This window comes from Protopterus annectens, chromosome 9.part0, assembly GCF_019279795.1.
Source record: "Protopterus annectens isolate FY-2018-M chromosome 9.part0, PAN1.0, whole genome shotgun sequence".
NCBI classification, from domain to species: Eukaryota; Metazoa; Chordata; order Ceratodontiformes; family Protopteridae; genus Protopterus; species Protopterus annectens.
In genome coordinates, this window is record NC_056743.1 from 1,549,754,200 (window position 1) to 1,549,765,464 (window position 11,265).

General features: G+C 35.2%; 1 protein-coding gene across 1 annotated transcript in view; it reads right to left on the reverse strand.

Moving 5' to 3' along the window:
• The window catches only part of LCP2 (lymphocyte cytosolic protein 2), a 1,995,233-nt gene that overhangs the window by 1,210,941 nt on the left and 773,027 nt on the right, over nucleotides 1-11,265 (reverse strand). Inside the window, exon 5 of the mRNA XM_044084497.1 lies at nucleotides 1,159-1,190. Coding sequence (XP_043940432.1) covers nucleotides 1,159-1,190 — 32 coding nt within the window. The remainder of the gene's footprint in view (nucleotides 1-1,158; nucleotides 1,191-11,265) is intronic.

Genomic DNA, 11,265 nt, shown 5'->3' on the forward strand with positions numbered 1-11,265 from the left:
CATAAAATTATGGTAAATTATTTTAAGGCAAATCTGAGGAAAACTTACAAAAGTGACACAGAAAATGTTTATCAGTAAGATGACTATGGTTTAGCACTTTTAAAGTTTTACTGGTAAAAGAGCTACAATCAAATATAAATTATAATAAAATATAATCATTGATCATAATGGAAGAATGATAATTTCAGACACAAGTCAGACTTAGTGTGAAAACATGTAAGATCTCTTGTGTTAACATTTGGGATGTAAATGGTTAAATGAATAACTGTGATAGGGGCTAGGAACAGACCCACTCAAACTCTGCCTCCCACAGACACCTACCTCCAGCCCACTGGAGAACACTCTCCAAGAGGTGGATCTGACCGGTAATATGCCCCTTACCCAGCAAATATAAACCCAACAATTGCATGACTGTAAGATTAACACAAAGCAGTGCTCATCTGCCTATAAGAACAATAATACTACAATAAAAATGATTTTAGTTAAACAAACTATGCCTGGGATTTATTCTTCCTGAGATTTATTGTTCAAAAGAACTTTGCCACAAGGATTTTAATGTTTTACATATTGAACCAGGCTAGAATCCAGAACACCAACCTTAAAGTGTGAGCATGTCGTTCCATTTTAGGCTTTTTCATAACTGTCCTATACTCCCACTTCCACCCTTTAATCTGGTCAAAAATAGAAGAAAGCATTGTATTGAGCCATTTATGGCTATTATCTCCCTTTTCAGTGTTTTCACTTTTGTACATGTGTGAACACACTGAGCCATATTGAGGCACATGCACGCACCAAATTCACAAATGTTTCTCTTCACATTCCTTGACTGCCACTAGAGGATATGTGCCCTTATCACAGGCCTCACTCTGGTCATGAGTGGGTTTATTAGTTAACTGCTGTATTCACACAACTACTTTACAATGTTAATCCTCAATGAATTTCAGGCTGTGTCACACTGAATATGTAAACAGCAGCCAACCTGGCTTGATCATGGCCGCCATGCTTCTGAATCCCAGGGATTATTTCTTCTTTCTTCTTCTTCTTAACTTTATTGACAAAAAAGTGCATTACAGACTGACTAGAATAAATTAGAATTAGATTCAACTAGACTGATTCAAGATAATAAAAATGTTTTGAACTTCAGTAATATTCTCTTACCTGAAAGTTCTGGCATTTTTTGGACTTGAGGCCTAAAAACAAGCACAAACAATGGATTAAAGAATTAACAGAATAGGCATGTTTGAGCAAAGTAACAAAACTGGAAAGTCTATGCAATAGAAAAGGGAAAAAATCACAGCACAATTTTGTTTTGTAAAAAATTTTAAAAAGCTACAAATCTTTTCAATATAAACAGCATTGTTGTATGTAACATAGCATAAAACTTCTCCTTCATAGGAACTATGTATTTATGTCATGAAAATACTAGGCAAACAGTAATTCTTTTATTTAACGTTTGCTTACCAGGAATGTCCAACTTGGAACAAAGCCAATTTTCAGCAGAGGCCCGGGGAGAAATGCTCCAGATGCATGTCTTTGTAACATGAGAGGAAAGCGGAGCACCAGGAGGAAACCCACTCGAATGCAGGGAGGACATGCAGACTCCACACAGAAGGCACCCCAGTCAAGAATCAAAACGCAGCACCTCTTGCTGTGAGGCGACAGTGCAACTACTGCACCACTGTACCATCCAATTTTATTTTGTTGGGAAAAAAAATTAGAAAAACAAGAAAAGGAAATATAACTACAGAAGAGTGATATAAACATTCTGAAATAATGGAACCGTATTTATCTGCTTAAAGATTAAAGGATGCAATTTATCCAGCAGTTTGCCTCAGATAAAAAAAGAATAAAAAAGTGAAAGGAAGTGAGGAAGGGAAGGAAACACAGGATGAAACAGATAATAGAAAGGGAGTCTGTAACAGACAATAATTTTACTCTGCAGATTTCGCCAGTAATTGTAGCTTCTCTTAGCTGCAAGATGTAATGTGTTTACATTTTATCCTTTCTTTCTGTGCCCTTGATTTGTGTTTTACACTTGTGTAGACATAGAAGCTTCTGAAAGGAGTTACCATAAATTTTGACCCATATTATTGACTGTGTGCTAATAAAAGAAAAAAGGTTAGTCCACTTTGCCCAGTACACCTGAACAATTATATACTGCCTTCTGTTGGTTTCTTGTTGTTACTTGGATTTGCATGCATGCATACCTAAGTATATTTAACTACTTATTGTGACCAACTAGTCTTATTACCATATTGTACTAAGTAGAATAAATACACCAAGACAAACTGCTTCAGTTAATATGCTTTACTATTACATTTTCCTTTCAGATCTACAAGCATGCAACACAGATGCTGTCAGCTCTCTATGGCAAATTCCCAAAGCTTGTTTATACACACTCATATTTATACCAAAAAGTCTGATATTTTTTCTCAAAGTCTGATGTATAACAGTTCCTTCTTTGTATGACAGTTTTCCTTTGTTCCCTTGTCCTTGGTTCTTTCAAGTTCAGTGGTCCAAGGAAACTCAGTCTTGCATTATCTGAAACGTGATGTTCCAGCACAATCTGAAACTTGATGTTCCAACTTTATCTTTCTTAATGTTACATCTCTTTACTTCATTGATGTCCTTCCAGCTGCCATCTGCGCAATTATTCTTGCAGACTTTGTTTTTCAATAACATACCCCTTTACATGGATGCCAATATCTAATTAAGCTCTGCTAGCACACTTACTACTTTCTATTTTTCAGCATTTTATACTATTCCTAAATTAACCCTTTATATTTCATATCACTCTTGCAGCTTTTTATTCAAGCTAATAATCATGCTAGCAACAGTTACTATTATTCTTTCAGGTCCCCTTTATTTTTTGAAGGAATGGACTAAACTTTAGTTAAAGAAAAGACTGCATTTGTTTCGTCAGCATTGCTATTTATAGCATTTACCACTTTGTTCATATTTACAATCATAACTTGTTGCGTTATTGCAACTCTTTGTAACCTGCAGCATATAAAACAATTTTAAGCTGTCATTATTATTATGACCCCTAAAACTATCAACACAGGATGTATTAACCAATTTAGCAATTTGGTCCTAGATGATGATCCTCTTGTGAATATGTCCCACCAATTATGGGCAGTGGCATCTTCTGTTTTAGTTTTTTACTATTAATACTGGGTTATTTGAAACTGCACATATAAACTGTGGTGCTACTTTAACAAACATTTTGAAATTTGAAGGCAATATTGTACATTAGTACTATACTGTAATCTGTCTATCAAAGATACTTGCAATAACTTACTAAATAGTAAGATTTGCTTGTGCTTGTAAATGTACAATCTGTGAGATATCTTGTTCTACTACTTTTTATAACAAGCTCTCTGCAATTGGTATTTTTCAAACTTGGACATGTAATATTGAAGTGCAATATTGTTTTTTTTTTGGTATTGTTGTCCTATCATAGTACAAGTGGATGGTATTTTTACCATTTGATCTGTATGAAGTACTGGCCTGTTATCCAAAATGGTAAGTATTTTAACCCATGGTCCTTTTTTGTATCACTGTGTTGTTTATACAAATAAATAGAGTATTGGTAGAAATCATACCCTTTTTCTCCCATTGAGTTTAATTTTATTTTTGTGTTATTGTCTACACACTGTGATACTTTTGCATGATGTCTTTCCTTGTCAGCACTGTTACATTTTTGAGGTAATGTACAGCATATAATAGAGACAGAGCTGTTTACTGACATGTTTATGTCAGTCTTTGATTCTTTCTCTACTTTTATGTATGCCTGACCTTGTTCAGCTAACCATGCTGTTATATTTGTGTTAAATGTTATCCTCCCAAACGTACAAGCTGTATGCTCTTTACAACTGAAATTGTCTTGTGTTCTATCTTGTGCAGTATTTGCCTATGTTTTATTTGTGAAATATTGTGTTTCCCTCTGTTTTGATGTTCAAAATTATGCAAATGAAATGCAGATGTCTGTGTTGAATGCTGCGTGCCTTGTCTCGCAGCTGCATTTTTATCTATAGTCCTTGAAGCATGTTCCAGACACTGAACATTCAGCTTGTCTCAAGCTGTACCAGAATATAAGTATGCTAGCAAACAGAAATACATGTATTTAACTAACCATATTATTTTTACATATATTATAGCAACAGATGTGTATATGCATCTAACTAGCAAATAGATGTGCACATGCATTTAGACATTTTTAAACATATTTATCTCTCTATAAATTCCCTCTGTTATATTTTAAATCCAAAACTGTCTATATTGGTATATACTTTTTAGTCAAGTTATATTGCTACTAACTAGAAACACACCAGGAAACAAAACCTTTAATATTTTTTAATACAGCAAGTTAACACAGTTTTATATTGTCAACACAATGATGACAACCATTACTATTAGAACTGGATGAATCTGAATATGACTCTATACAGTGATGTTCTATACAGTAATTTATTGACAATGCTTGAGGATTTTATTGCAAAGCCATTGCAGTCTTGTTTTTTGGAAAAAATAACACGTCTCACATGTCAAGCTTTGACTTGTTAATTCTATTTACATAGATAAACCATTTACTATATACTGTACAGAATACATTTGCTTGTACAGATTGTTTTTGCATTTGTATATACATGGCTGAAATGTACACTCAGTCCAGTTTACAAACTTAGCATTAAACTGAAGCCCAATTACATTACTTGAAAAATTAAAATGTAGTTTTGGTATTAACACTTTGCACTTTTATTTGAGTCCCTTTTGCAGTACTGTGTACACAGTGTAAAAGTGAAAGCATGCCCTTCCCCCTGTAGTATACATCATTTTATTGCAGTATTGTTTATTTGCTTTATGCTGTGAGAATTAAATGTGTGCTTGCCTTTTGGCTGTTACTTAGACTGTGACACTTTGTTCTTACACATTTGTTTATTTTTTTTGGACATTTTCAAGAACAGAAAATATTTTTATAAAGCTTTTGTTGTTGCCTATACTGTCAAAGTTGTAATAGGAATCGCTTTTACCCATTTTGAAAAGACGTTTACTGTTACTACTAGCTATTCGTACCCTCCCTTTTTGTAAAGGGACCTGCATAATTTATTTTAACTGCATACCATAGCTCATGTACTGATTGTAGTCGGTGTAGTATTTACTTGCAAACTTTTGTTCTTTTTGCTTAATGCTGCACGTGAATACTTAACAATAATATTTTAGAAAAACGTAAGCCGTTTGGCCTGGTGACCAGTCTTGTTTCCTTGGCCTTATAAATTTCAGTACCAGTAGCATTTTATCTTATATGACATTCCTTGTAACTACCCATTCCAGCCTGGAAAATTTTGAGCTCACATTACTTACTTTTTTTCTTTCTGCGCATTCCAGACGCTTAACCCATAACTCCTTCAGCACTTACTCGTACCTTCAGTCATTCGTTAATATACTTGCAACTTGATATTAGAATGCAGTTGTAATAAACATTAATGTGCTTAACTATGCATAATATTACTTCTGAATACTGTTTTTGCTGGAGTTTGTGCTATTTTTATGCTATTATACAATTATAAAATATTGTAAGAAACAAAAGAGATATTGGCTTAACTAACACATGCTTAAAACAGATATATTTACATGATTTACATTTGCTGTCATTTGCCTTTTGCTGCTCTTTAGATGAAAAGAATATACATGCATGTCAGTCTTGTGACGTCATGTCTTTACTGTGTTTAACTACTCACATTTGATTTCTATGCCCTAGAACTGTTTTGTTATTTGAAATGGTTTTAAAATCACTATTTAAGTGCCTTGCTTTAACTGAATGAAAGTTTGTGCTGTGTATGGTTAACCATTTTCTAAACGTAGAATAGTATGTCGTAAATTATTTTTTTTATCAGCGTGGTTAACTGCTGTTGCTTTAACTCTTTACTAACCAGATTATATTTGTCAGTATTCTGTTCTGCTGAGTTTAAAGCTCTTATGCACTTCTGAAAAAGTGTTTGCATATGTTGTCTGAACTTTTTGAACTCACTCTGACTGTGTCTTAGAAGTTTATTAAATCTTTTTGTCAGTTCACCATGAACCTCATCCCTGTTTTTATCTGTTTTGTAAAGTACAGTGGTTTATGCCACTTTTGTCTAGGAAGATGTACAGAAGATGTTGGTAAATAACTGACTTGACTGATATTGTAACTCTGAAATTAACATTTTACATGTGGTGACAGGACACAATGCATTTTGGTTGTTTACCATTACTTTTATAACATTGCACACAGAAAGCAGTTTGACATGACTTGCACAATAAGTGTTTACTGTCATACAAGTGATGTTGCTGTTTAAGATGCCAGTCAAACATAATGCATTTACATAAAGCATTGACATCAACTGTACCTAGTAAAGTACTACATGTATTACTGTTTTGTTTATACCAATCTTTAAATCCTGACAATACATGTGCTGAACTGTCATTACTGTCTACCTGAAAGGTAGTTTCACATGTTATACATTTTTGTCTTATGGCATCCATACTGTAGAATGAGAAACAAAAAGAGAATTACCAATTTCTGTGTGAAACGTGGCCAAGTCTTCCATTGAGAAAGCGTGGAAAGTCCCTCGTTGATTCTCCCAAAAGGTGGTCAAACACAGCTGGCAGATTTAGCTGTGTGAATGTACAGGACCTGTGGAACTTGCAGAGATGCACTCTTCTGCTACTGGACACTGTGCATAAGAAGGAGGCAAACGTTTGCACTGGAACTGGACTTACTAACTGAATAAAATGAAAAAGAAGCTGTAGTTCTCACAATAAGAAACCATTCTGTCCATCAACTGTGGCTCGCCATTGAAGAATTATATGACCCCTTCTGTTGGTTTCTTGCTATTACTTACATTTACATGCATACATACTATTTATTGTGACCAACTAGTCTTATTACTGTATTGTACTAAGTACAATAAATACACAGACAACTGCTTCAGTTAATATGCTTTACTACTACATTTTCCTTTTGGATCTACAAGCATGCAACACAGATGCTGTCAACTCTCTATGGCAAATTCCCAAAGCTTGTTTATACACACTCATATTTATACCAAAAAGTCTAATATTTTTTCTCAAAGTCTGATGTATAACAGTTCTTTCTTTGTATAACAGTTTTCCTTTGTTCCCTTGTCCTTGGTTCTTTCAAGTTCGGTGGTCCAAGGAAACTCAGTCTTGCATTATCTGAAATGTGGTGTTCCAGCACTATCTGAAACTTAATGCTCCAATTTTATCTTGCTTGATGTTATATCTTTTTACTTCATTGATGTCCTTCCAGCTGCCATCTGAGCAGTTATTCTTACAGACTTTCTTTTTCAATAACATACTCCTTTACATGGATGCCGACATCTAATTAAGTTATGCCAGCACACTTACTACTTTCTATTTTTCAGCATTTTATACTATTCCTAAATTAACCCTTTATATTTCATATCACTCTTGCAGCTTTTTATTCAAGCTAATAATCATGCTAGCAGCAGTTACTATTATTCTTTGATTACCTATACGGGTCCCCTTCATATGGTCGACATTTCAGAATGTCGAAGACCATATGGCCGAGACCATATGATCGACATTTGAAATGTCAATTATGCGGAGCTAGCATCTCCAAACAGTGTGGAATGGAAAGATTTCCATCTTCCGCACTGGAATGCGATCTCGGAGTTGGTATATTTAAGTTACAGGGGATGTGGGGGGGGTGGAGCATGAAGATAAGATTTTGTTATGGTTTTTTTTTGGTATGGTCAGCATTTCGAATGCCGATCATATGGTCTCGGCCATATGATTTTCGACTTTCTGAAATTTCGGCCATATCAAGTAGACCCATCTATACATATGCACATGAATATATATATATATATATATATATATATATATATATATATATATATATATAAAAGAGAGAGAGAGAGATGAAGATTGTTTGAAAAGACTTCAACAAACTGACTTATTCTGAGTTTGGGAAGCTTATTCCATAATTCTCTAAGGCATTATGTAATTTATCTATAACATTTTTCTTTCACTGATATTTTATTGTAGACAGATACAGGTCCAACATTGCCTTATAGACAGATACAGAGAACCTCTAAAGCACATGTTGGAGATAGAATACAATGACAATTCCTGAAGATTTTCTAAACAGTACAGGTTCTACAACCCTGTATTTTTTGTCAGAAAATCACTGTACCTTTTAAAGATGTTTCAGGTAGCTTATTTGAAGGCTTAACAATGCAGCACTGTATTGAACAATGGATCAAATCAGTAAAATATGAAGCGGTATAATGCTCTCCCTCCTGGAGTGAATAAAATGCCATTTAGAATTAAATGGACCACAGAATATGCTTTTTTGACTTGTGCCATCCATCTGCTGCTCAAAGTTTAAATTGTTTTGTACTGTTCTCCATATATCTTTAATGGATGTGTATTTTTTATGAGTTGATCATTCATTCTGTAATAATAACTCGTGTCCTTCTTCCAGTCTCTTGATGCTATATTTACTGTAATTAAAGATTATGTAGTTAATACTGTGCTAAGAACATATTTCTATCAACTGCCTTGAAATTTTAAGCATTCTTTACTGAAGTAATAATGTTACCTAATTTGCACTCATCAGCACATTTATTTTTTTATTTACTTAACCTTTTGTTATTTAGAAACCTTTCCTATGTTGCCCCCACCCTCACCTTTGTCCTACTGCTTAAACAGTGTTATAATCCATTGAATTCCACATGGCTTGACATGAAATCCACTAAGAAAAGTCAGTGCATATCCACAGTGATGTGAAATCCACTAAGAAAAGTCAGTGCATATTCACCTTGATGTGAAATCCACTAAGAAAAGCCAGTGCATACCCACCTTGACGTGAAATCCACTAAGCTAAGTTGGTGCATATCTGCCTCAACATGAAATCCACTAAGGAAAGTCAGTGCATATCCACCTGATTGCAAACTAGATAAGTAAAGTTTACTCCACAATACACCCACTGAAACTATGAGCAACATGAGGAATAAAATGCTATGTGAGATAGCCCCTCCTATAATCCCCACAACTCCTTTTTTAATAATTCCACAACTGCACAACTGCAGGGACAAGAGAAGTATCTTGAAAGGATAAAAAATACTTACATAACTGTGATTAGCCAGTAAATGAAAATACATTCCAGAACTTGTGAATTCAGGGATATGGGTTAGAGAGACTGAATTCAACTAGTTAACATTTGTTGAATTTAAATCTCTCACTGACATTAAATGTTTTTAGTTTGTAAATTATTGCCTTATATCAAATAGTGTCAAATACCCCAGCAAGGCCAAGACAAGCAACCTGCACTTGTAATTTTCCATCAACTGCTGCTGTTACTTTTCCAGAGAATGATGCAAGATTCAAAAGACAAGTGCTCCCCTTAACAAAACCATGCTGTTTCAGGAGAAGCATAATTAAGTTCTCCATGTCATTTTGGACAAGCTGTATTATAACTTTCTTTATGTCTTACCATAAAACTCTAGTTAGGCTAATGGATCTGAAAACTGTATGGTTCTGGTGTGCACCACCATTATGAACTGGTACCATAACAACTTTTTGTTTCAAATCAGGGATGTGTCCACATACTAACATTCTGTTTACTGTGACTGAGGGGTTTAGTTAGGGTTTCTTTGATTATTTATAGGAAACTACAAAGTACACTGTTTAATCCAGTGGAATTTGAATTTTTAATTTTCCATGCAGCAGTCGTTATCACATCTGTTGTTACGTTATGGGTGTTTCCTCTTATTTCTGAAGAAATATGACATATGCCTTTCCTTACTGTGAAATCTGTACATTTTTTTTCCTGCAAGGACTTCTGCTATGTTTTATATAGCAACAAATCCATCTTTCACAGTTTGCAGGCAAAATTACACTTCGCAATAACAACAGATTGTGTGTGTGAAACAAGAAAGGCTTTACTTCTTACACTGAAAATAACATGTTGGCCTTTATAGTACAACCTGATAATGACAGTTTTATATAGTAAAAAGCCACTATATCACTAAATTCATCACTGGATGTAAAACAGAAAACAAGGCAGGAATTTTTAGCAACTAAGTCCTATGATGATTATAGTGTCTGAATTCACATGGTCCTATGATAATTACAGATCCACATTAATTGCGTGATCACTTTCCTGTTTATTGATAACATGCCATGTTCACAATTTTCACTTTCAATAGTCTGTGAAATACATTTATGCAATGTACACACTGCCAGAATTACACTCTGAATCTCAGGAAAAGACAACTTTATTAAGCACCTTTCAGCTTTCCGTACTAGACTCTTGCTATGGAGCATAACAATGGCCAGTGTCTACCACCACAAAACAGCAGAGAGAGGCACTAAAACAACAGCTTTAAAAGCCGTTATACAATTCCCTGTCACAAGGGGAAAAAATAAAGTAATAGTGTGGCAGACTTAGGAATCATCACAAATGGTCATCAAAAAGACACTTTGCTCACTGTCTGTGTAGCAACACTAAGGGCTGGATTCAGAAAGAACTCGCCACAAGCATAAGGCTTCTTCTTCTTTTGGCTGCTCCCATTAGGGGTTACCACAGCGGATCAACTGTTTCCATTTTTCCTGTCCTCTGCATCTTGCTCTGTCACAACAACCACCTGCATGTCCTCTCTCACCACATCCATAAACCTTATCTTAGGCCTTCCTCTTTTCCTGTTACCTGGCAGCTTCATCCTTAGCATCTTTTTCCCAATATACTCTGCATCCTTCCTCAGCACAAGTCCAAACCAATGTAACCTTGCCTCGCTGGCTTTGTCTCCAAACCTTCCGACCTGGGCTGACCCTCTAATATACTTATTCCTAATCCTGTCCATCCTCATCACACCCAGTGCAAATCTTAACATCTTCAACTCTGCCATGTCAAACTCTGACTCCTGCCTTTTTGTCAGTGCCACTGTCTCCAACCCATGTAACATAGCTGGTCTCACTACCCTCTTGTAGACCTGCCCTTTCACTCTTACTGGTACTCGTCTGTCACAAATCACTCCTGACACTCTTCTCCACCCACTCCATCCTGCCTGTACTCTATTCTTCATCTCTCTTCCACACTCACCATTACTCTGAACTGTTGATCCCAAGTATTTAAACTCATCCACCTTTGCCACTTCTACTCCCTGCATCCTCACCATTCCTCTATCCTCCCTCTCATTCACACACACATATTCTGTCTTAGTCCTGCTGACCTTA